The following is a 27715-nucleotide window of genomic DNA, read 5'->3' as shown; positions in this document are numbered from 1 at the left end:
GTCAGGTGTTCTCGAGTTTTCTCAAAGTGTCAGACAACAATGTCCTCGTAGCATGTGGGTGGTAGAGCGGCTTGTGTCCTGTCCCCTGTATTTACAGGCTGACGCTGTCACCAGTCCTAGTTTAATAGCTGGTTGTGCTCAAGCATGAGTCAATGAGGCTTTCACGTTTAGAGGAGTGCAATCCAGAGAAATGGATTTGGGAGTGTCCTTCACTTTTTCAGTATAGTAACCCTGGCACACAGGTTGTACTCTCACAAACACTTCACGTAAGGCAATGGATGTCGTTAGCGCTAAAGTCGTTGTCTAATAGTAACTAACGGGAGTAGGGTGAAGGGGAGCGTAAGCTGCCTAGATCTGTGCCAACTTCCGACCCAGAGCATAGAAGGTTTCTATGCTTCACTTACTAGAGCAAAAGACCAGACAATTGATAGCCGTGATCTCATTTCACTGCCCGGCATTTCTCCTTGCCCCGCCGGTTTTGACCACAGCAACTCCAAGTCTGTTGGGTGAGGGAGGCTTGCTACACTAAGATTGTTCAGACTCCAAACAGGGGTCAGGTGTAAGCACACTCACTGGCCCCTCTCTATCTCTCTCTTCCTTTACCTCACCTGTCTGTTCCCCCTCTTCTTTCTCTCCTCTCTCTCTCTCTCTCTCTCTCTCTTCAACACCCTTCACTATGGTCTCTCTTTCTCCGTTTCCCTACCTCCAATCCCATCCTCCCAGGTTCTCACCTTTTATACTTCAATAACACACACACACACACACACACACACACACACACACACACACACACACACACACACACACACACACACACACACACGTTGCTATCAGCTCAGTCAGTGTTAGCTAAGCTCCAGCATACTGTGCTGTTTACACCTATTCAGCCGCCGCCCCTCTCTCCCGTAATCCCCTCTTTCTTATCCCCTGCCTGTGCTCTGTGTCAATGGCATTAGCACAAAAGCATTTTCATACCCGGCAGACTCGCACCCACCAATTCAATAGAATTGGAAAGATTATTACGCCACATGTTTTTATTCTACATTCTACCCCCCCCCCCCCAGGTTATAGGGGCCCGTCTCGCAGTTTATTGCGAATTTGCAGTGTATTACATCATGTAAAAGCACAAAAGCATCACTGCGAGGGATTCACAGGGAGAGAGAGCTGCAAACATGTTTTTACTTTCCATTTCCTCGTTTTCAGCACCTTTTTAAGGTAGTGTTATCTTAAATACCCTGGTAAATTGCCTTTTCAAAGGCGGCAGCAACAGGAACTGTTCACGACACATGGGAAGGGGAAGATGCTTTCACCGTTCACCAATAACCAGAGGCTTTGGCTTTGTGTTGGGTTGTGTGGGTTGACATTGCTTTGGGGGTTTCAGTAAGCGACTCCGCAGGTAGTTGCAGTATTAGCAAAGCGGTGGAGGGGTTGAATAAGTAAACAGTGGGGAAGTAGTGTGGGGGGATTATTGCTAATCCCTGCCTAGGATACATGGGCTGGGATTACACAATCTCTCCAACATGCCCTGGAAGGTTGGGGTTGTCATCTCTCTGACAGAATGAAAGTTAAGATCTCTAGGCTTTATCGTTTTATGTGTGTCTCAAGCAAGCTTGGTTGGTGAGCTACAGTATCCATCGGTCCCATTGGGATTGGTAATGGAAGGTAGGTTTGACTCAAAGAACACTCAAATGCTTTGCTTTGGCCAATCGTGTCTTCCTCTGAGTTGCATATAGATTTCAATTTTCTAGCTCATCTTAATACATTTCTACACATGATTATGAGGACATCCGCCAAGCACCTGTCAAGCCTCCGCAAAACAATGACGGAGTTGCACGTTCTGACTTCATCTTGACTCACACTTCCCCCTCTCCTTCACATGGACTCATTCTCTCACCACTTTCCTAATGTCCCCTGAACGCTAGCCGCCAGAATTATCATGCTTATTCTGGATTGCCATTTGGAAAAACAGCGTTTTGACATTTGAGAAGGCCTCAGAGGGGACTAGTGATGTGAGGCTATGGTGCCACCCCTCCTCCTAGCAGCCTGTTATTTCTGTCACATGGCAGGCACAAGATGACTTGCAAAAAATACCCCTCTCCTGAGGGTTAAACAAGCTACCATGGAAACAAATTATTTCAGAGGTTTATGGCTGTCAGACCCTAGGCAACATGCTATCAACGCTCAGAAAGAATGAGACTATCTTCACCCATAGAGCATTATCAACAGCCCTGGGCTGTTTTTTAACCCAGGATAATACTATTATTTACATGCAGTGTGAGCCTATAATGCTGTTCCCTAGTGGTTGAACCACAGGAAAGAACATCAAAATATGACATATTGGTGGTATTCCCTGGGCAGTCCGCCTATGTCATCAACCCGAGGGAACCTTTTCCACCAGATACCAGCTCAGACTGGTTTGATGTGGTTCAGTTTCAAGTGTTAAATGTGAGAGCAGTGTTGAAAGAATGTCTGATATTTGATATCCTTACTGACCTGAAATCACATCCTTTTTTTTGTTGCATAATTTCTAGCACCAGCTCCCACACATTGAGTCTTATTGTCTAGCCCTTTTTCTTTCTGACTGCAATCAGCAGTCCAGCTAGCAGGAACAGTGAAGACCTCAAACTCCTTGGGCCCATTAATTTTGCTGCTGGGCGAGCTAGCCGCTAAATCGATGTGAAAGCTAAGCAGATGCTAACATGCTGATTGGATTAGGGCTAGCAAATGAGGTATCGGTGAGCGTGATGGGTTTTCCTAATGGCCGAGTTAAAGCATAGAAAATATTTTTTTCCCTCTAATTCCACGTGTTGTCGTGGTAGAAAAAAAACAATGCATCGCCATAACAACAAGTTTAATTCCTTCCAGGAAAGGTTTGTTGCTAGTGGGAGATGTAGGAAATTGTTAGTCGGCATGACGACTAGATATCAGATTTCTTTTTAATTAGCTTGCTACTTAAACTGTTGGTTGCACAATCCTCCATTAAGGAATATAGGATTATCCATTGTTCTTGCTCCCTCGACACAGCCTTTCCTGTTGGTGCATTATGGTAAGAAAGCATACAACAGTTGCAATTGTTCAGGTTCACCTATGCTGGTGAAAGGATGAATAATATTGATACTATTGGCATCACATTACCTTGTATGATTCTGACGGGTTGAAGAAAAAGGGGTCGTTTTGTGTCGAGGTCAGAGAGAGACAGACGGGTCAGAGGTCACGGTTCCTGGAAAGCTTACCAAGGAGGAAATTGGCTGCAGCAGGAGAGGTCAGTGGTCAGAGAAGCAACAGCGCCTCTTCAACCTCAGGAGGCTGAAGGAATTTTGGCTTGTCACCTAAAACGCTCACAAACTTTTACAGATGCACAATTGAGAGCATCCTGTAGGGCTGCATTACCGCCTGGTACGGCATCTGCACCGTCCACAACCACAGGGCTCTCCAGAGGGTGACGTGGTCTGCACAACGCATCACCCGGGGCAAACTACCTGCCCTCCAGGACACCTACAGCACCCAATGTCACAGGAAGGCCAAGAAGATAATCAAGGACAGCAACCACCCAAGCCACTGCCTGTTCACCCCGCTATCATCCAGAAGGCGAGGTCAGTACAGATGCATCAAAGCCTGGACCGAGAGACTGAAAAACAGCTTCTATCTCTCAAGGCCATCATACTGTTAAATAGCCATCACTAGCGCAGAGAGGCGTCTGCCTACCTACAGACTTGAAATCATTAGCCACTTTAATAAATGGAACACTAGTCACTTTAATAATGTTTAGATATCTTGCGTTACTCATCTCGTATGTACAGTGGGGCAAAAAAGTATTTAGTCAGCCACCAATTGTGCAAGTTTTCCCATTTAAAAAGATGAGAGGCCTGTAATTTTCATCATAGATACACTTCAACTATGACAGACAAAATGAGAAAAAAAATCCAGAAAACCACATTGTAGGGTTTTTTATGAATTTATTTGCAAATTATGGTGGAAAATAAGTATTTGGTCAATAACAAAAGTTTCTCAATACTTGTGAGAGTGGAGGACAGAGGAGCCCCTTAAAGAAGAAGTTACAGGTCTGTGAGAGCCAGAAATCTTGCTTGTTTGTAGGTGACCAAATACTTATTTTCCACCATAATTTGCAAATAAATTCATAAAAAATCCTACAATGAGATTTTCTGGATTTTCTTTTCTCATTTGGTCTGTCATAGTTGAAGTGTACCTATGATGAAAATTATTTAATTTTCTTTTCTCATTTTGTCTGTCATAGTTGAAGTGTACCTATGATGAAAATGACAGGCCTCATCTTTTTAAGTGGGAGAACTTGCACAATTGGTGGCTGACTAAATACTTTTTTGCCCCACTGTATATACTATATTCTATTCTACTGTATCTTAGTCAATGCCGCTCTATTGCTCGTCCATATATTTATATGTTCTTAATTCCATTCCTTACTTAGATTCGTGTGTGTTAGGTATTTGTGGTGAAATTGCTAGATATTACTGCACTGTCGGAACTAGAAGCACACATTTCTAAACACGTGTATGTGACAAATAAAATGTGATTTGATTTGACATTCCTCCATTCTTTTCCTTCATTAAACTAACTTCTCCTGCAGAGGCACAGAGAGCAGCTTTTAGCAGCCAAGACCAATCCATAACAATCTGGCAGTCTGTGAAATCATGCATTATTTATTGAGGGAAGGAAACTGATCTTGGATCAGTGGCTCTCTGTTTGTAGCTGTGAGCGGGGGAACAGCAGGGTAGAAATTATACTGACCTAAGATCAGCACTTCGACCACACCTTGTGTGTTTAGCATACAGGTATGTGCATGTTTGCCTGTGTCTGCTTGTATGTGTATTGTTAACTCGTGCGGATAATGCGCACCGTAGGGTGGCACAATATGGGAAAATAATCAAATTGCCATGTTTTTGTTAACCTAATATTGAGATTTGTGATTTTAGTTGCGATTTAGATCGAAACACTTTGGTGAACTATTGGAATCATAGAAATTAAATAAGTATTCCGATTCTATGGTTGGTGTTTGGCATGACAACTAATGAAAAAACGGGTAGAGTAAAAGTTGTGACAGGGTAGGAACCATAGTGTTGGTCAGCATCCCAGGGGACCCTTGATACATTAATGGTGTAAAAAAAATATATATATATTGCAGCCTCTTGCGACATGTCAATATTGCAATTTAATTGTGCAGCCCTAGTGCACGGTATGCATACAATGGTAGAGGTGGCAAGTAGCCTAGTGGTTAGAGCTTTGGACCAGTAACCGAAGGTTGCTAGATTGAATCCCCAAATTCATTGTAAATAAGAATTTGTTCTTAACTGACTTGCCTAGTTAAATAAAGGTTAAATGAAAAAAACAAAAAAAAAAAACAATTTAAGGCTATGAGTAGAGGAGGGTAGGCTGATCTTAGATCTGTGTTTACATGTAACTTCTAGAGCTGTTCCGTTGGTCACTTCCAGAGATATCACCTGACAACTAGGGCAAATAACAAGCGCAAGTGTCTAAACAGTACCTTGTTAACCTGGCTTCCAAAACTATCTCCATCCCTTTAGTTTGTGCCATAGACGAAATCCCAGTCTAGGCTTATTAATTGGATGAGCACTCTCTCCGTGACTTTTCTTGTGACTGTAAGTGGGATACCATGGTCATGTGATGCACGCAGTCGTAGCTTCTTAGCCTAGTGGAAACATCACCATTCGCCTTGTTACATCACTCGGAGACCATTGCCCAGGGTCTATTGCTATAATAATGGTTAAATGACCATTGAACCACAAAGGTATACAGTTAAACGATAAAGCCTAGGACGCTTGAGATAAGGACGGACTATGTTCGTTAAAGGATAGCATAAACAGCAGTTATGTTTGTATGCCAAGGGTATGGTTGTCATTCCAGTATGACTATCCTACCTATAGGCAAGTGGTAGCCTGTGGTTTGGTCCATTCTACACAGTTGAATACCCAGTATGGCTTCCCCATCCATTGTTTTATCACTTTCTTGCCATTATTTCCAAAACAACGTCTCTTGTTTATGGTCAATGACACAAGCAGTCATAAGACAAGCCTGTGTTGTGTGTTGCCATGTGTGGGCTGGATGATGACCTCACCGTTTGCTCTCAATCGACATCCAGACCAAGGGTCATATGATGAACCAACCAACCAGTCCCAAATGTCACTCTGTCCCACACTGTTCAATCCATTCCCAGTATTACAGCTTTGAAATTAGTTCTAGATGGGACAGTCTCGTTATGTGGATATTTTGGTCCCTTATAGCTTGTTGTGAAAGTGTTTGTTCCCATTCTGTGGCAATCACAGAGAGTACACTCCATCCCACTTTGTTTCTATTACAGTCAACAAGCTTCAAAGAAGTTCCACTTTGGCCTTTATAAAGGATTTATGTATCTTCAAATAATTAGTCAGGCATTTTATGTATTGCTCTGAGGGGTGTGTGTGAGCATGTGAGAGAAAGACCCAGAAAAGGAGGGATAGTGTGTCACCCACACATTTGAATGCTTTCATATGATGTGTGTGTGTGTCTCTCACCTGGTGGTGTCACAGTGGGGTTATAATCACTAGGTGTGGGTGGGGTTATCGGCCTGCTGGGAAGGCTGACGCTGAACAAGCACAGAGAGACACAGCATGGCATTCTGTCAGCCTCGACCCACTCAACCCTTTCTCTCCCCCTCACTCCGTCTGGGAATGGAAAACGGTGATTCATATTCAGATAACCATGTAGTCATCTATTCATCCATATAGCCATGCATTCATGTCAACTTGGTAACTTCCAGGAAAGCCTGCATTGATTTTGACGACTCTACCATTCCCTGTCTTCGTTTATTAGGCTACCTTCTAACCTTCCTTGCTTCTTGTATTCTGGTGATATCGTAGACTCTTACGATCGATTCAGTACCATTTTATAGGGATCGCCTTTGATTTTGCTCCCATTTGATCATTGCTATCGTAGCCATGATTTCAGCATTAGCCACTCAGAGACTAGGACATAGTATCGGCCTCCAGGGTGTTATTTTAGGTTCTCTTTCACCAGCATTGCAAGCCAGCTGGTCCCTCAGTGTGGTGGCAATGCTTGTCACAATGGCTCAGACACAAGAGGTATGTGGCAGGGTCTACAGTCAATCACGGATTGCAAAAAGAAAACCAGCCCAGTCGCGGACCAGGATGTCTTGCTCCCAGACAGACTAAATAACTTTTTTGCTCGCTTTGATGACAATACAGTGCCACTGACACGGCCCGCTACCAAAACCTGCGGACTCTCCTTCACTGCAGCCGACGTGAGTAAAACATTTAAACGTGTTAACCCTCGCAGGGCTGAAGGCCCAGACGGCATCCCCAGCCACGTCCTCAGAGCATGCGCAGACCAGCTGGCTGGTGTGTTTACAGACATATTCAATCAATCCTTATCCCAGTCTGCTGTTCCCACATGCTTCAAGAGGGCCACCATTGTTCCTGTTCCCAAGAAAGCTAAGGTAACTGAGCTAAACGACTACCGCCCAGTAGCACTCACTTCCGTCATCATGAAGTGCTTTGAGAGACTAGTCAAGGACCATATCACCGCCACCCTACCTGACACCCTAGACCCACTCCAATTTGCTTACCGCCCCAATAGGTCCACAGACAACGCAATCGCAACCACACTGCACAGTGCCCTAAACCATCTGAACAAGAGGAATACCTATGTGAGAATGCTGTTCATCGACTACAGCTCAGCATTTAACACCATAGTACCCTCCAAACTCGTCTTCAAGCTCTAGACCCTGGGTCTCGACCCCGCCTTGTGCAACTGGGTACTGGACTTCCTGACGGGCCGCCCCCCAGGTGGTGAGGGTAGGTAACAACATCTCCACCCCGCTGATCCTCAACACTGGGGCCCCACAAGGGTGCGTTCTGAGCCCTCTCCTGTACTCCCTGTTCACCCACAACTGCGTGGCCATGCACGCCTCCAACTCAATCATCAAGTTTGCGGATGACACTACAGTGGTAGGCTTGATTACCAACAACGACGAGACGGCCTACAGGGAGGAGGTTAGGGCCCCCGGAGTGTGGTGTCAGGAAAATAACCTCACACTCAACGTCAACAAAACAAAGGAGATGATTGTGGACTTCAGGAAACAGCAGAGGGAGCACCCCCCTATCCACAACGACGGGACAGTAGTGGAGAGGGTAGTAAGTTTTAAGTTCCTCGGCGTACACATCACGGACAACCTGAATTGGTCCACCCACACAGACAGCTTTGTGAAGAAGGCGCAGCAGCGCCTCTTCAACCTCAGGAGGCTGAAGAAATTTGTCTTGTCACCAAAAGCACTCACAAACTTCTACAGATGCACAATCGAGAGCATCCTGTCGGGCTGTATCACCGCCTGGTACGGCAACTGCTCCGCCCACAACCGTAAGGCTCTCCAGAAGGTAGTGAGGTCTGCACAACGCATCACCGGGGGCAAACTACCTGCCCTCCAGGGCACCTACACCACCCGACGTCACAGGAAGGCCATAAAGATCATCAAGGACATCAACCACCCGAGCCACTGCCTGTTCACCCCGCTATCATCCAGAAGGCGAGGTCAGTACAGGTGCAACAAAGCAGGGACCGAGAGACTGAAAAACAGCTTCTATCTCAAGGCCATCAGACTGTTAAACAGCCACCACTAACATTGAGTGGCTGCTGCCAACATACTGACTCAACTCCAGCCACGTTAATAATGGAAATTGATGTAAAAAATGTATCACTAGCCACTTTAAACAATGCCACTTAATATAATGTTTACAGACCCTGCATTACTCATCTCATATGTGTATATACTGTACTCGTATCATCTACTGCATCTTTATGTAATACATGTATCACTAGCCACTTTAAATTATGCCACTTTGTTTACATACCCTACATTACTCATCTCATATGTATATACTGTACTCGATACCATCTACTGCATCTTGCCTATGCCGTTCTGTACCATCACTCATTCATATATCTTTATGTACATATTCTTTATCCCTTTACACTTGTGTGTATAAGGTAATAGTTGTGGAATTGTTAGATTACTCGTTGGTTATTACTGCATTGTCGGAACTAGAAGCACAAGCATTTCGCTACACTACACACATTAACATCTGCTAACCATGTGTGTGTGACAAATAAAATTTGATTTGATTTGAGCTGTGTTGGACTCGATCCCCTATCAAAGGACAGAGCTCAGCCAGGGGAAGTCTTTAAGGGCTTAATTCATTTCCCCCTCATTGTTTTGGCCCTGCTTTCAATAAGGATATTATAGGGGCCTTCTCATAGGAATCGGCTACTGTAACTCGACTTGATTAACTTTTTTGTTAATTGCTTAGTGATACGCCTTCTAGTCCTGCTATTGGAGTAGGTTCCTCCTCCAAACCTCAATTTAACAGTCTAATGCTCATTGTTGAACCCATTCTTTGTTCTGGCTGAGTTGAGGTTGTTCGATAATGACACACTATGGGGACATCGTGGACTAAATCGCCTACATGTCTAACATTGCCCTCCTGTTTGTGTAGGTTCATGTGTTTGTTTGTATTTGCGTAGGGCTGTGTGTGGTCGATAATATCAATACCCATTTAACGCCATATACTCTGTTTTGTAGTTGGGAGTTTGTTTGGTGATGATACAGTATGGGGACGTGTGTAACCTTTGCCCTCTCCCTGTCTATCTCCCTAGGCTGTGACCCAGCAGGAGTGCTGCGATGGCCAGCTGCCACAGTAGCCATGCAGACACCGCCGACGCTCCTCCTCCCTCAGCCTCACGGCCGCCAGCCATGCCCAAGCTCCACGTCCAGGGCTCGCTGTCCCGGAAGTCCATCACCATCCACTTCTCGCCCCTGGGCGAGGAGGAGGAGGAGGAGAAGGAGGAGGAGCTCTATGGGGCACTTGTGTCCTCTCCTCTTCCCCCTGCTGGACCCATAAAGGATCCCCCAGGCATTGTGACGGCCCTGGAGGCCAGCGAGGATCTGATCCTTGATGGAGCCGGGTTGGACTCTGAGGCTCAGGCTGCAGTTCTGCCTATATTGTCCTCAACTGGTCCTCAAAGCTCCATCACCTCCACGTTACCCTCTGAACTGAAAATCTCTTCTCCTTCCCCTGCCACCACCTCCAAATCCACTTCCTCCAAGTCTAGCGACAAACCTTTCTTCAGCCTGGTCAAGTCTCTATCCTCTGACATCATTGAGCCTTCTGAAAATGTCTCCATCTCCCCCGCTGCCCCCACTTCCGTGCGCCACTGCCACCCGATGAAAACCCTGGTCAAGTCACTCTCCTCTGACACCTCCCAGGAATCCCCCCCTTCCTCCTCCTCCTCGCCCTACCGCCTCTCAGACTCCCGCCTCAACCTGCACCTCTTCAAGCAGTTCACGCAGTCCCGTGCCCCAGTAGGTGTCGTTGCCGGGGCTGACTCAAAGACAGCCCCCTCCTCGACGCTCACCTCCCCAGACAGCCGCAACTTCTTTAAGGCGTCCGTGGAGGCGAGCATCGAGGACACTAAGCGCCGTTTCTCCGAGGCCATCTACGAGCCTCTCCAGCTGTTCAATAAGATCATGGAGGACAAGAGTGGAGGCATTGGCAGCAGTGCCTTTCGGTCCAAAGCGCTCTCGTCCAGTGCTTCGGAGCTCACCTGCCTGGCCTCCCTCAACCATGGCCAACCGGAGAGCAACAACAACAACTACAGCATCAAGGAGGAGGAAACCGGGGATGACTGGGAGTCCGAGGGAACCGGAAACGGAGCCAGCTCTCCAAATCCCACCTCTGACACCAGAAGTCCTAAAATGTCTTCCGCCTCTCTCAGCCTGGACAATTGCTCCATGTCAGCCCTGGCCAAGCTGGAGGACGAGGACTTCTGCATCCTGTCTAGTGAGGACTTTGAGGATATCGAGGGGGATTATGGAGACACAACCGACGATACACGTAGCCAAGTCAGACTGCCGCCTAGTGGCAGTCCAGAACTATGCAGTGACGACAAGTCAGAGGGAGAAGTTCCGCCACCCAGCATTCCACACTACACCCTGATCATCATCACAGCGCTGGTCTACGGGTACTTCGTGTTGCCCCTGCCCACCTACGTTGGGGGCATTCTGCTGGGAGTGGGACTAGGGTTCATGCTAGCTATCGCTGTGGTGTGGTTGGCCGGACCCAAGCCTTCTGGCAATCGCACCAGACATCCCAGACACCAGGGGAAGCTGAGGAACATGGCCCAGCTGGGCATCAAAGAGCCAAGCATCTTCAAGGTGAGCAACTCCATGATCTTCTAACCTATTGGTTCTCTAACCTCTCTTCAGGGACCCCCAGATGTTTCACAATTTAGTTGTACCCTAGAACTACCACTCCTGATTCACTAAGCAAGGGCCTAATGATTAGTTGAGAAGTGGAATCAGTAGTGCTAGCTCTGGAATAGAGCAAATTCATTGGACAGGCTGGGGATCACCGAGGAGAGGTTTGAAATCACTGTAAAACCAATTAACTGAAGATATGCAGAAATCTATGGTCACACAAATAGGCAGTGGTGCTGAACACAGACCCAAAAATGAAAGATTCATAAGACCATGTTATTATTACTTAGCTAATGGCCAGCATTCTGTTCGTTAACAATGAGAGACCTGCTGTGGTAAGGTATCACGTTGAACTTTCCCAATACTTGTGTTATCAGAGCAAAGCTGCTTTAGACCGACCATTAGAGATCGATTTCTCAAGGTTGACCTGTAATTCACTAGCCTTGATCCCGTTGGTGTTCATTGTACATATTTTTTAAGAAGAAGCCGGGTGACCATCTTGTAGCCTGGTCTTAATTGCGACTAATTATTATTTTAGCTCCTGCTGTGCAATACTCTTTTCATAAAAGCACCTTAAATGTCCAATGTTCTCAGATTCTTCAGAAGTCCCAGCTGGAGGATTTCCTCCCTGCTTATTCCCTCCTAATTCCAGGAATCCTCCAGCTGGTGACTTCTTCAAAACCTGTGAACTTTGGGAATTGTGCAAGCCTTGTAGAGAATGAATTGTAAGGGCACCACGAAGTAGGTCTAGATCAGGTCTCTTTTATTACTGACTGATCACCTACATGTAACTGCCAAACTAATGGAAACGCCACCAAAGTGTCCTAATAGGGTGTTGGGCCAGCATGAGCCGCCAGAACAGCTTCAATGCACCTTGGCATTGATTCTACACGAGTCTGGAACTCTATTGGAGGGATGCAACAGAAATTCCATAATTTGGTGTTTTATTGGTGGTGGTGGTGGAAAATGCCATCTCGGGCGGCACTCCAGAATCTCCCGTAAGTGTTCAATTGGGTTGAGATCTGCTGACTGAGACACAAGCAGACGCACACAGACACCCTATGCTCCTTTGAACCCCCTCTTTCAAAGTCACTGAGATCTCTTATAGATATTGTTGCCAAAATAATGGGCAAAAGTTTTTTTTTTTATATGTGACACTAAGCATGACGGGACGTTAATTTCTTAATTAACTCAGGAACCTCACCTGTGTTGGCAGCACCTGCTTTAAATGTATTTTATCCCTCATTTACTCAAGTTTCCTTTATTTTGGCAGTTACCTGCACAGCGTTTCAGCACCCATCATGATCCGTGACTGGCTTAAAGGCATACTCTAGGATTTTAGCAATGAGGCCATGTATCTACTTTCCCAGAGTCAGACGAACTAGTGGATACCATTTATATGTCTCTGTGTCCAGTATGAAGAAAGTTAGCATTGGTTCGCAAAACTACCTCTAACTAGTGTTAGCGCAATGACTTGAAGTCTATGAGTATCTGCTAGCATCCTGTCACAGCCTCTTATATTATCTTCTAGTCTCCTGACTAGTCTCGCCTCTAGACAAATATAGACGACTGTTGTGACAGCCCACATAAAGTGCCATTCAGAGAAGAAACACGCCTATTTGAGCAGTAAATGAGATCGTCTACGCTTCGACTCTTTCACCGCTTTGATGTCAGAGGGAACAAAAGAGTGAGGCTCCGAGGCAAATATACCTCATCCTCCATTGTTAGCGCTAATAGACAATAAATTACCTGAGGGAAGCCAGCTGTGCATTTAGCAGCATTAGCACTCAAATGGATCAGACAGACCATAGCCAATGTGGCTGTATATCATACTCAAAGCCTGTTAGCCTACTTTCTCTTCACTGCTAATGCCCTCCATGGCTTGCCAGGCAGTCGTAGACCCTGTGGAAGAGTGGTCACCCCGTGGCCCTCCTTCCAAATGATGTCACCTCTGGACTGTCAACGAAAGCCAGTCGGTCAGTCACAGTATAATGGAGAGGGTTCACGGTCTTGTTTGACCCCCACATATTGGAAAGCTGATGATAACATCACCAGCAGGCAGCACACAAACACATTAACTGTCAGGCTTTACTGTCCTGGGCTTGGCCTTGTCAGTCAAAGGGACAGTGAATGGTGGCGTTATGGACACAAAGGGGATAGGCTTTGTTCAGGGCTATAATATGACAATTTGGTGACAAGTGTCTTCTGTCTCTCTCCCCTCATTCTCTTTTTCCCTCGCATGCCCTCTCTCTCTCTCTCTCTGTCTCCTTCTCTCTTTTTTCTGTCTTTATTTCTGTCATTCTCTCTCTCTCTCCCATCTCCTCATATCTCTCCCATCTCTTCATATCTAGCTGTGGGAGCAATAGAACCAGCACATCTAGGCCTATATCAAGTTTCCTGCAGGAGACTTGTGTGTCTGTGGTGGCAAAGCTCTAGGGGCCGTCTTGATCTCTGCGAAGAGGAAGGGACGAGATGAGACTGGGGGGTTGCATCCTAAATGGCACCCTATTCCCTAACATAGTGCACTACTTCAGACTCAGCCGACGAGGAGGCAGCACGTTACTAGATGGCTGCTGTCGCGATTCTACTATCCTCTTCAATCTACTGCCGTTGGATGAGGATTTTTATTAGTGGTTCAAGGCTAAACCAGTGGTGCAATATTTCTCTACACGTTGGAATTAAAGAACGTGGACAATACACTGGTGGTAAAAGTGATGATAGCCACTAGGAGCAACCAGTTTCAATCATCACTATACCTAACCCACAGTGCAGACCATCAGGGTTGAGGTCAAGTTGTGGATTGTTGTGTGTTTGAATCTGTGACGGCATCATCGTTCTCTGAAGGTTAAGCATTTTAGACGTTACTGGTCCCGTCTGTGGCATAGGGCATGTCCAGAGATTTAGACCGACTTGATTTCCACCCCTTTAGATTTGATTAGGCCTAGTAGTTTAATGAAGCTGTTGGTAGCAGTGACAATCGAAGACACACACACAGGATGCAGTCTAAGCCTGCATGAGTAATTTAGGAGGAAAATACAGCTAGATAAATCAGCAGTTAATTTTCTACCATAAAGTTGTATAATTGACCTCAACACCAAATATGTTTGGAAGCTATTTTTCAAAAACAAATGATGACTTTTTGACCCACCCACTACATCATTTTGGTCTAACTACACACATGGGGCGCCCTAGTTCACAAAGAGACTGGTTTTTCGTTTTAATACATATTGCCTGTTTATAAATTGAAATGAGAACGCAAACAAACCCAGGAAGGGAGCTGAAAGGCTATCTGGTGAGTCAGAGACAATGAAATTATTGACTCAGGTCTATTGGCAAGACATGCATCATACTTGCGCAACAGCCTACTATAAGCATTACCAAATCCTTCTGATCCATCTGTTCTTGACCATTTTTATCAACACAGGAGTTGTGATCTCAATTTTGACAAACTGATTATGATTTAGTTTCTATTAGAGGTCGACCAATTATGATTTTTCAACGCCGATACCGATTATTGGGGGACCAAAAAAGCCGATACCGATTTAATCGGACGTTTAAACATTTTTAATAATAAAAAATAATTTTCAAAATGTTTTTGTAATAATGACAATTACAACAATACTGAATGAAGACTTACTTTAACTTAATATAATACATCAATAAAATCAATTTAGCCTCAAGTAGAAAATGAAACATGTTCAATTTGGTTTAAATAATGCAAAAACAAAGTGTTGGAGAAGAACGTAAAAGTGCAATATGTGCTATGTAAGAAAGCTAAAGTTTCAGTTCCTTGCTCAGAACATGAGAACATATGAAAGCTGGTGGTTCCTTTTAACATGAGTCTTCAATATTCCCAGGTAAGAAGTTTTAGGTTGTAGTTATTATAGGACTATTTCCCTCTATACCATTTGTATTTCATTGACCTTTGACTATTGGATGTTCTTATAGGCACTTTAGTATTGTGTAACAGTATAGCTTCCGTCCCTCTCCTCGCTCCTCCCTGGACTCGAACCAGCAACACAATGACAACAGCCACCACATCGAAGCAGCGTTACCCATGCAGAGCAAGGGAAACAACCACCCCAAGGCTCAGAGCGAGTGAAGTTAGTGCGCGCTAATAGCGTTTCAAACTAGCCAGCCGTTTCACTTCGGTCACACCAGCCTCCTCTCGGGAGTTGATGGGTTTGAAGTCATAAACAGCGCAATGCTTGACGCACAACGAAGAGCTGCTGGCAAAACGCACAAAAGTGCTGTTTGAATGAATGTTTACACGCCTGCTTCTGCCTACCACCGCTCAGTCAGATACTTAGATACTTGTATGCTTGTATGCTCAGTCAGATTATATGCAACACAGGACACTCTAGATAATATCTAGTAATATCATCAACCATGTGTAGTTAACTAGTGATTATGATTTGTTTTTTAAAAGATCATTTTAATGCTAGCTAGCAACTTACCTTGGCTTACTGCATTTGCGTAACAGGCAGTCTCTTTGTGGAGTGCAGCGAGAGAGAGGCAGGTCGTTATTGCGTTGGACTAGTTAACTGTAAGGTTGCAAGATTGGATCCCCCGAGCTAACAAGGTGAAAATCTGTCTTTCTGCCCCTGAACGAGGCAGTTAACCCACCGTTCCTAGGCCGTCATTGAAAATAAGAATGTGTTCTTAACTGACTTGCCTAGTTGAATAAAGATTTAAATAAAGTTGTAAAAAAATAATAATAATCGGCGCCCAAAAATACATATTTCCGATTGTTATGAAAACTTGAAATCGGCCCTAATTAATCGGCCATTCCGATTAATCGGTCGACCTCTAGTTTCTATACATAGACGGAATCAGATATTCATGCATTTGATTCATTTACTTTGTCAGGTGCCTAAAATCATTGTAGTGTCTTTTCGGAAGGGTTCAGCAGTACAGAATGTTCATACAGTGCATTCAGAAAGTATTCAGACCCCTTTACTTTTTCCTCATTTTTCTACCTTACAGCCTAATTCTAAAATTGATAAAATTATAAATCTACACACAATACTCCATAATGACAAAGCGAGAAAAAAAAATTGTGCATTTTTGTAAATGTATTAAAAATAAAAAATAAACAGACTTGAAATTGAGCTCAGGTGCATCCTGTTTCCATTGATCATCCTTGAGATGTTTCTACAACTTGATGGGAGACCACTTGTGGTACATTTAAATTGATTGGACTTGATTTGGAAAGGCACACACCTGTCTATATAAGGTCCCATAGTTGACAGTGCATGTCAGAGCAAAAACCAAACAATGAGGCTGAAGGAATTGTCCTTAGAGCTCCACAACAGGATTGTGTCAAGGTACAGATCTTGGGAAGTGTACCAAAAACAAATTCTGCAGCATTGAAGGTCCCCAAGAACACACTGGCTTCAATCATTCTTAATTGGAAGAAGTTTGGAACCACCAAGACTTTTTCTAGAGCTGGCCGCCCGGGCAAACTGAGCAATCGAGGGAAAGGGGCCTTGGTCAGGGACGTGACCAAGAACCTGATGGTCACTGACAGAGCACCAGAGTTCCTCTGTGGAGATGGGAGAACCTTCCAGAAGGACAACCATATCTGCAGCACTCCACCAGTGGTAGAGGGGCCAGACGGAAGCCACTCCTCAGTTAAAGGCACATGAAAGCCCGTTTGGCATTTGCCAAAAGGCACCCAAGATTCTCTGGTCTGATGAAACCAAGATTGAACACTTTGGCCTCGAATGCCAGGCGTCATGTCTGCAGGAAACCTGGCACCATCCCGATAGTGAAGCATGGCGGGGCCAACATCATGCTGTGGGGATGTTTTTCAGTGGCAAGGACCGGGAGACTAGTCAGGATCAAGAGAAAGATGAACGGAGAAAAGTACCTTGAGAGAGCCTTGATGAAAACCTGCTCTAGAGCGCTCAGAACCTCAGACTGAGGAAAAGGTTCACCTTCCAGCAGGACAACAACCCAAAGCACACAGCTAAGACAACGGAGGAGTGGCTTCGGGACAAGTCTCTGAATGTCCTTGAGTGGACTAGCCGGAGCCTGGACTTGAACCCGGTCGATTATCTCTGGAGAGACCCGAAAATAGCTGTGCAGCGACACTCCCCTTCCAACCTGATAGAGCTTGAGACAATCTGCAGAGAGAATGGGAGAAACTCACCAAATGTGTGCCAAGCTTGTAGCGTCATACCCAAGAAGACTCAAGGCTTTAATCGCTGCCAAAGGTGCTTCAACAAAGTATGAGTAAAGGGTCTGAATACTTACAGTACCAGTCCAAAGTTTGGACACACTACTCAGGCAAGGGTTTTCTTTATTTTTACTATTTTCTACATTGTAGAATAATGAAGAACACAGATGGCATCATGTCATAACCAACAAATCAAAAATATTTTAGATTCTTCAAAGTAGCCAACCTTTGCCTTGATGACAGCTTTGCACACTCTTGGCATACTCTCAACTAGCTTCATGAGGAAAGCTTTTCCAACTGTTTAGAAGGAGTTCCCACATCTGCTGAGCACTTGTTGGCTGCTTTTCCTTCACTCTGCAGTCCAACTCTTCCCAAACCATCTCACTTGGGTTGAGGTTGGGTGATTATGGTGGCAAGTCACCTGATGCAGCAGTCAATCACTCTCCTCCTTGGTCAAACAGCCCTTATACAGCCTGGAGGTGTGTTTTGGGTCATTGTCCTGTTGAAAAACATATGACAGTCCCACTAAGAGCGAAAACCAGATGGGATGGTGTATCGCTGCAGAATGCTGTGGTAGCCATGCTGGTTAAGTGAACCTTTTTAAAATTCTAAATTCTAAAAAAAATAAACCACAGACAGTGTCACCAGCAAAGCACCATCAGACCTCCTCTATGCTTCATGGTGGGAACCACACATGCAGAGATCATCTGTCTCAAATCTCAAATTTGGACACATCGGACCAAGGGACAGATTTCCACCGGTCTAATGTCCATTACTCGTGTTTCTTGGCCCAAGCAAGTCATCTTATTATTGGTGTCCTTTAGTAGTGGTTTCTTTGCAGCAATTCTACCATGAAGGCCTGATTCACGCAGTCTCCTCTGAACAGTTGATGTTGATGTGTCTGTTACTTGAACTCTGAAGAATTAATTTGGGCTGCAATCTGAGGTGCATTTAATTGCCGATTTCTGAGGCTGGTAACTCTAACGAACTTCTCCTCTGCAGTAGAGATAACGCTGGGTCTTCCTTTCCTGTGGCGGTCCTCATGAGAGCCACTTTCATAATAGCGCTTGATGGTTTTTACGGCTGCACTTGAAGAAACTTGAAAAGTTCTTGAAATGTTCCGGATTGACTGACCATGTCTTAACTTGTTATGGCTGCAATCCTGATATCGGGATAAGTGTCATCAACAACTGCTGAATAGCATAGCTCTACATACAATAAACATTACTATAAATATGTATATTCATGAAATCACAAGTGCAATATAGGAAAACACAGCTTAGCCTTTTGTTAATCTACCTGTCGTGTCAGATTTTGAAATTATGCTTTACAGCAAAAGCAATCCATGCGTTTGTGTAAGTTTATCGATCGCACGATAAAACATTAAGTACACTTAGCATCAGGTAGCTCGGTCACGAAAATCAGAAAAGCAATCAAATTAATAATTTACCTTTGATGATCTTCGGATGTTTTCACTCACAAGACTCCCAGTTACACAACAAATGTTCCGTTTGTTCCATAAAGATAATTTTTATATCCAAAATACCTCAGTTTGTTTGGAGCGTTATGTTCAGAAATCCACAGGAAAGAGCGGTCACGACAACGCATACGAAAATTCCAAATAGTTTCCATTATGTTCACAGAAACATGTCAAATGTTTTTTATAGTCAATCCTCAGGTTGTTTTTAAAACATATAATCGATAATATATCAACCGCAAATGTCTTTCATAGTAGGAGAGGGGAAAACCATGGCTGTCCAAATTCTGTTGCGCAAGCAAAACTCATGTGACCACTTGACGCGATGTTATCGTTCTGGCTCATTTTTCAAAATAAAAGCATGAAACTATGTCTAAAGACTGACACCTTGAGGAAGCGATAGGAAAAGGAATCGGTTTCATATCCCTTTAAATGGTGCAAAGGGATGCTATGGAACATGGAGTTTTCAAAATAGAAGCCACTTCCTGCTTTGATTTTCCTTAGGGTTTCGCCTGCAATATCAGTTATGTTATACTCACAGACAATATTTTGACAGTTTTGGAAACTTTAGTGTTTTCTATCCAATACTAGTAATACTATGCATATATTAGCAACTGAGACTGAGGAGCTGGCCGTTTACAGGGGGCACCTTTTCATCCAAACTACTCGATACTGCCCCTGCAGCCATAAAAAGTTAATGTTATGATGGACTGTCTATTCTCTTTGCTTATTTGACCTGTTCTTTTACCAAGTAGGTTCTGTATACCACCCCTGCCTTATCACAACACAACTGCTTGGCTCAAACGCATTAAGAAGGATAGAAATTCCACAAATTACCTTTTAACAAGGCACACCTATTCATTGAAATGCATTCCAGGTGACTACGTCATAAAGCTGGTTGAGAGGATGCCAGGCGTGTGCAAAGCTGTCATCAAGGCAAAGGGTGGCTACTTTGAAGAATCTAAAATATTACATATATTTTGATTTAACACTTTTTTGGTTACTACATGCTTCCATATGTGTGTTCATGTCTTCACTATTATACTAAAATGTAGAACATAGTAAAAATAAAGAAAAACCCTGGAATGAGTAGGTGTCCAAACTTTTTGACTGGTACTGTATCTTAATGTGAAATTTCAGTTAAGTTTTTATACTTTTAGTAACATTTCTAAAAACCTATTTTGGCTTTGTCATTATGGGGTATCGTGTGTAGATAAATGAGGGTAAAAACGATTTAATTTTAGAATAAGACTGTAACCTAACCAAATGTTTTCAAAAAGTCAAGTGGTCTTAATACTTAACGAATGCACTGTATAGTCTACTGTACAAATAATTTTATTGCGCCATACAAAGTAGATGTGTTAATTGATTGATTGGTTTAATGTGTCGTTGGTTGATTGTTCCACTGGTTTGTCCATTGATTGATTGACCTGACTGATTTCTCTATCTCCCCCTGCAGGGCTGGATGAACGAGATAGTGAACTACGACCCGGAGACATACCACGCCACTCTGACCCACTCTGTGTATGTGAGACTGGAGGGCTCCATCCTGCGCCTGTCCACACCCAACCGCAACATCGCCCGGCGGGCCACCCATAACGAACCCAAGCCCGACGTCACCTATATCAGCCAGAAGATCTACGACCTCACTGACAGCAAGGTGGGTGCATTTAAAAAAAATATCAAAAAGAGAATACGGCAAAGGAGGTCAGAAGGGAACATTGTTTACATATGTGAATATGTGTCTTTACCTGTTGCAAACCATGTGAAGGGATTGTTTTTATTTAACAAGGATATTCCGTTAAGAACAAATTCTTATTTACAATGACGGCCTACTGGGGAACATTGGGTTAACTGTCTTATTCGGGGGCAGAACGACAGATTTTTACCTTGTCAGCTTGGGGATTTGATCCAGCAACTTTCAGTTACTGGTCCACCGCTCTAACCGCCCCAGGGGACAGCGTGAGTAATGGGGAACCAATCACTTGTCTCAACAATGTCTGTGCGTCAGTCACCCCCTCCTTGGGGCCTTGGGGGATATTGTTCTCTCCCCTCGACCCCTTTTTAGCAAGGTGGAGACGAAGTAACAGCAAATGTTCTTAGTACTGAACAAAACAACAAGATCTTTGCATTTGGGGCCAAGGTCTGGCACAGGATGTGTGGGGTTGGTGTCCAGAACCATTGTACGTCATCTCTGATGTTGCGCTTATATAGTATATAACCCAGAGGCTCAATCCACTCAGTGGACTCTCACTCTATTCACTTTGTGGGTGGTGAGACCAGATCCCTTTATCAATACGTTTTTAACTTCTCTTGGGTAGGGGGCAGCATTGGGAATTTTGGATAAAAAGCGTGCCCAAATTACACTGCCTGCTACTCAGCCATAAAAAAATAAGAAATAAAAAAGTAATATGCATATAATTAGTAGATTTGGATAGCAAACACTCTGAAGTTTCTAAAACTGTTTGAATGATGTCTGTGAGTATAACAGAACTCATATGGCATGCAAAAACCTGAGAAATAAATCCAACCAGGAAGTGGGAAATCTGAGGTTTGTAGTTTTTCAACTCTTGCCCTATCGAATACAGTGTCTATGGGGTTATCTTGCACTTCCTAAGGCATCCACTAGATGTCAACAGTCGTTAGAACCTTGTTTGATGCTTCTACTGTGAAGTGGGGCTGATTGAGAGGGGAATGAGTCAGAGGTCTGCCACGAGCTCAGTCTTGCGCGCTCACGTGATAGTTAGCTTGCGTTTCATTGCTTTTCTATAGACAAAGGAATTCTCCGGTTGGAACATTATTGAAGATTTATGTTAAAAACATCCTAAAGATTGATTCTATACATGTTTTTACGGACTGTAACCGAACTTTTGGACTTTTCGTCTGCTCCTAGTGAACGTGCTTCGTGAGTTTGTATTTGTTTACCAAACGCGCTAACAAAAGAAGCTATTTGGACATAAATGATGGACATTATTGAACAAAACAAACATTTGTGGAACTGGGATTCCTGGGAGTGCATTCTGATGAAGATCATCAAAGGTAAGTGAATATTTATAATGCTATTTCTGACTTCTGTTGACTCCAACATGACGGATATCTGTTTGGCTTGATTTGTCGTCTGAGCACTGTACTCGGTTATTGCATGGTTTGCTTTTTCCGTAAAGTTTTTTTGAAATCTGACACAGCGGTTGCATTAAGGAGAAGTGGATCTAAAATTCCATGCATAACACTTGTATTTTTTAGCAATGTATATTATGAGTATTTCTGTAAATTGATGTGGCTCTGCAAAATCACCGGATGTTTTGGAACTACTGAACATAATGCGCCAATGTAAACCAATGTAAACTCCGATTTTTGGATATAAATATGAACTTTACCGAACAAAACATAAGTATTGTGTAACATGAAGTCCTATGCGTATCATCTGATGAAGATCATCAAAGGTTAGTGATTCATTTGATCTATATTTCTGCTTTTTGTGACTCCTCTCTTTGGCTGGAAAAATGGCTGTTTTTTTCTGTGACTTGGCTCTGACCTAACATAATCGTTTGGTTTGCTTTCGTCGTAAAGGCTTTTTGAAATCGGACAATGTGGCTGGATTTACAACAAGTGTATCTTTAAAATGGTGTAAAATACATGTATGTTTGAGGAATTTTAATTATGGGATTTCTGTTTTGAATTTGACACCCTGCAGTTTCACTGGCTGTTGACAGGTGGGACGCTACCGTCCCACGTACCCTAGAGAGGTTTTAATAATGTTAATATACTGATGGGTGATTGATCTTGTCTCTCCTCATTGTTAACTTAAATTATCCACTACAGCTCAACTTAATTTTATGTTCCCATTAGACCCACACAGACACACCCAACTCAATCAAACATTATATTCCCTCTCTAGATCCATCTGGTGCCCCAGAGTCTGGCCAGGAAGCGTGTGTGGAACAAGAAGTACCCAATCCGCATCGAGCTGGCCAAGCAGGACGACTTCATGTCCAAGGCAGAGGGCGACCACAGCGAAACCACACACGAGAGAACCACGGCCACAGGAGAGGCGACCGTGGGGACGGAGGAGGCCAAAAGGTCCGGTGGTCCTGAACTGACCCTGTACCTGTTTGGTCGGACAGGGAGGGAGAAGGAGGAGTGGCACCGGAGGATCCTGTTGGCCTCCAAGCCACCCAAGACGGGGATGAAGAGAGTCACCGGTCTGCAGGGGAGTAAGACTGGTGAGTGGATGGATCCAGGTGCCACACACTCACTCACGGACCAACACACACACTTACACACACATTCTTCCGTACTAGTTATTTACAGGAAGTTATCGCTTGACTCAACATGTCTGGCGCTAGCATGCTTGCACAAATATAGTGTGACAATGTGAAAGCGACTGAGGGAAGTGCAAGGCTGCATTTGTATTTCATAATGCACATGCAATATATTGATCCAGCTGCATCGTACTAATATCTTGTTGATCTTTGACCCCTGTGGCAGCCTTGAGCTCCCACAGCCGCAGCAGCAGCCGGAGCAGTCTGGACGAGGTGCTAGCGTCTCAGCCCAGGACCAGGGACTCAACAGCAGGCATAGCAGCCAAGACCAAGTCCTTACTGGACTACAGTGTCTACATGGCCACCCTGGTACCCCCCGAGACTGGCACTGCCACTGCTACTGCCACCCCCATCGCTGCCACTAGTCCCGTAGTCCAGAGTCCACAGAGTAGCCCTGGGTCGGGCAAGAAGGTATACCTTCAACCCCCTCTCATTTCTCACAACCTCTGTTGTTATACATCATTTCTGTAAATAAATCAAATTACAGTACACAGTTGTGCTTAAGTTAGTATTTATCTCACTTCTTGTGTACCCGCCTACCAGTTGCAGAGCAGCAGCAGCTTTGACCCTGTCGTTTTGCTGGGGGAGGAGGAGCCTGTTGCCTGGGTGAACTCTGCGATTGGCCGGGTGGCATGGGACTTCCTGGGCGAGCCCTACTGGGCTGACGTGGTCTCCAAGAAGATCCAGATGAAACTCAGCAAGATCCGGGTGGGTGGCCTTTGACCTCTCTTCTCTCACCTATGACCCTGTTGTGACAAAAGGCTTGTGTGTTTAAAAGAGCATTCTTACACTGTTGTATCTGTACTGTATTCTGTTACCACTGAGCTGCATATGTTCAACAGAGCAGATCAAAGGACACACAAAAAAGGGATGAAGAAGATTAGGTTTATTTGACTCAGAAGGAGGGAAGAGGGGTAGAGAGAGAGAAGGAGCCATGCATTCCTAAATATAGAGAAAACACAAATAAAAAGAGACTAGGGGACTCATGCCTCTCAGTGGATCCTTACGACTGCAGGAATGGACACACACACACACACACACTCTCTCTAAATGTCAGCCACTTCCGCTGTGCATCCCCGCCACAGGACTCAGAGACTCCACACTGGGCTCAGAGAGAGAACCTCATTCCTCTCTCTCTCTCTTTCTCTTTCTCTTTCTCTCTCTTTCTCTCTCTCTATTTCTCTATATATCCATCCATCTATCCCGGTTTTGTATCCTGGTCCTTCGATTATCCCCCCATGTTTAGTCTTTGGGGTTGTTACTAGCCCCACGATAGCCCTTCGTCTGGTCCTATTCCCAATGTCGTGTGGTGATGTTGGCTGTTAGTCTTGTTGTCTCAGCTAGCTGGCGTGAGGGAGTCGATAGGGGCCTTTGTGGCAGATGAGAATGACTGGGAGATGTAGAAGGAGTGAATGAGTGGCTTGTTACCATCAACCTCTAACTTGCACTTACTATACACCTGCAGCTGCAGATCCTTTGTGTGTGTCTGTGTGTGTGTGTGTGTCATCTACTTAACTGTTTCTTTCTCCCCCAGCTCCCCTACTTCATGAACGAGCTGACCCTGACAGAGCTGGACATGGGCGTGGCCACTCCCAGAATCCTTGGCGCCTCCAAACCCTCAGTTGACCATCAAGGTAAGAACCCTGGAAATGTGCTACTGTATTATCCATCAACCAAATTCTGACCAGTGAAGAAAAACTGCAATTCATTGTATTTTTACACGCACTCAAACACACATACTGTGCAACTAACACACACACACACACACACACACACACTCGCTCAGCCAGGCTCCCACTGTGCAATGTGCTATTAGCAGGGTTGAATTCAACTTCACACCGCCCCATCGTTGCAATTGATCCCCTCCGCTGCGTGGTGCCATCGTGGCAGAGGCATCATGTCGAGCTGTGCTGTGTAATCTGTTTATTAGAATCACTCTTTCCTTACGAGAAGGCATGAACCGTAGATTCAGTCTAGCACGGCTCTCTATAAGCATAAGGGCAGTATTGTGAGCGTGGGTGTTTTTTATGTCTGTGTCTAATATGTTGACAATTTGGTTGGAGTCATATCAGTACAGGAATTCCAAGTTTTCTTATCTGCTGTGTGGTCTCATGTGATAAGAGTTAAAGGGCTACACAGGTCCATGATACACAGTCTCTCACACACGCACACTCTCGCAGGTGCGACCCACACACACACACACACGTATGGCGCACTGTTGATATACATCCTCTGATTACTCGCACACGTCACACTACTGTTTAACACGTGTACATTTTCTCTCTTTTCACACACCCTCCACACTCGGCTCTGTCCTAGTACGGAAGTGGCGGTGTGTCTTGTGACTACTCCCCACCCCGCCATTTCTCTGCCTAATAACATTGTAATATTAGGGCCCTGTGTTGAGTTCACCGGCTCTGTCATAAACCCTGGACCAGGGAACAACACCACCACTGACCGACACGATGTAATGCTAGCTGACAGCGTGAACAACAACCAAGAGACCACAGTGACAGCAGATATAGCAATGCTAACAATGCTAAGTGCCAACAATAACACCACTGACCGAAACAATGTCATGCTAGCTAACAACAACCAAGAGACCACAGTAACGGCAGAGATAACAACGCAAACAACAACCGTGACAACGGTGAGGGCCACAACGCTAACAACTGCAGCAACAAGAACAAAAGACAAGTGTCTTTTTACATAGCCACTTAGCCAGTCATGCTAACAGCAATGACATGCTATAGGCTGGTCATTCATTCAGCATTAGAAAAAGCTATGATGGCGTAGGAGGATAAATATTTGGAAATGGTTAGGGCTGCGCGCACACACACAAATTAGACCATCATATGATCGATAAGTCATGGGAATAGATGATTAATTGAACAAGACGCCAGACTGGTCCGCGTCGGTGATGACTTAACGCTTCCATTCTGTATTTTGAGACTATCTAAGAATAAGAATTCTAACATTGCGTTCATCAACAGAGGGAGAATGTGCAAGTTGACAACATTATCAATGAATATATCTAACAAGAAGAATTAGATCATTATGTTCCACAGGAGTCAACCCAATCCTGATAGGCGTTTACTCACTCAGTCAGTATCACTCATTGACAACATTATCGATGAATAACGTACTATGTTAGTGAAGCTCTTGTTTAGTGTGTTTTGCTAGTGTGATGGAATGTGTGTTGTGGGCAAATGCCTTGCTAAGTGCAACGTAATCAAGTCCTGAGCTGTTGAGTGGGTCACACGGTTATCTGTTAGGCCTGAGTAAATAAAGGCTGAGGTACACTAGAGGGGTCATAGACTTGGCTGTTAGTTGCACAACCGGCTTCTCAGTACAGACACGCTGCAGTTTGTATAGCACAGTTGCGCAGAGGTTTGGACAATACATAATATGAATATTACTAGAGGTAAATGCCTTCACTTTGGTAGAGTGACTGTCAGTTGGTTGCTTTCTAGCAGAAGCAAGTCTGTCTCTCGTAACATCTAACCATCCAGCACCTTCCATATTTGCACAGTAGGTAATCATTATTGGGTGCATACACATCACATGACATTTCTGGGTACATACACCCTTACGCCCCACAGAATAGATTTTCCTGCATCTTTTTAGTGTGTAAATATTAGGAGAGATGGCGTCATATGATATGTAGATCAGATACTTTACATTCTAGTAATGGCTAAAGATAACTGGCCCACTGAATGCCCCTCACTCCATTGGGCCATGGCCCTCCTATGGCCTCTAAATGACTAGGGCCCAGTCTTGAATCTGCTTCTCCCATGGGCTTGAGTTACAGACAGGAAGAGATGAACACTAGTGAAATAATGTGTGTTTCTGTGTCTGGCATTCGGGTTGTTGCTTCTCTCTCTGTCTCTCTGTCTCTCTGTCTCTCTGTCTCTCTGTCTTTCCACAGTACCCATCTTTAATTTTCCCAGTTTCTCTGTTCCCTCTCTCTGTTCCTCTCATTCTGTTTCTTCCTCTTTTTGCTGAACACTCTCTGTCTAGGTCTCTCGTTGTCTCCCTGCTGTTCCTCTGTGAGTCACTGCCACCATTGTTTTGTCATTTCTATCGCCCCGCGCTCCGATGTGACTTAATGACAGAGGAAATGGATTCCACCACAGGCTGAGAGGGGAACAGATTCTGTTGGATCAGAGTTGGAGGAATGCACTTCCACTACACTCAGGAGGACTGGGTTATGTTCATTAGTCACCAAACAGTAAAGCATTGAGTGAAATCTGGAGGGGCTACTTGTACTTTTCCAATAAGAATGAGCACGACCCATTTTTTTTCTGGGTTGTTAATTGTGTTTTTTTGTGAGTTGTTATGGGTTTAAGGAGTAATCAGCTTTCTGGAAAGATATTGTTTTTTTTCCTCATGTTATGCAATGTAAGATGATCTCAATAATATGGTGGTTCGATCCA

General features: G+C 44.4%; 1 protein-coding gene across 5 annotated transcripts in view; it reads left to right on the top strand.

Moving 5' to 3' along the window:
* LOC139424669 (testis-expressed protein 2-like) overlaps positions 1 to 27715 on the top strand; it is a 66435-nt gene that overhangs the window by 19809 nt on the left and 18911 nt on the right. For all 5 annotated transcript variants that reach the window (XR_011635966.1, XM_071176727.1, XM_071176728.1 and 2 more), the window contains 6 exons: positions 9700 to 11257; positions 20417 to 20617; positions 22856 to 23180; positions 23446 to 23690; positions 23823 to 23987; positions 24814 to 24913. Coding sequence is in view for 4 of the 5 variants with exons in the window: in XM_071176727.1 (XP_071032828.1) it covers positions 9725 to 11257; positions 20417 to 20617; positions 22856 to 23180; positions 23446 to 23690; positions 23823 to 23987; positions 24814 to 24913 (2569 nt within the window). In the remaining variant the exon portion in view is untranslated. The remainder of the gene's footprint in view (positions 1 to 9699; positions 11258 to 20416; positions 20618 to 22855; positions 23181 to 23445; positions 23691 to 23822; positions 23988 to 24813; positions 24914 to 27715) is intronic.

The sequence above is a fragment of the Oncorhynchus clarkii genome, chromosome 13 (genome assembly GCF_045791955.1).
Source record: "Oncorhynchus clarkii lewisi isolate Uvic-CL-2024 chromosome 13, UVic_Ocla_1.0, whole genome shotgun sequence".
Taxonomy (NCBI): Eukaryota; Metazoa; Chordata; class Actinopteri; order Salmoniformes; family Salmonidae; genus Oncorhynchus; species Oncorhynchus clarkii.
Note: the sequence above shows the minus strand (reverse complement) of the source record. Positions and strands in the feature narration are given on the sequence as shown.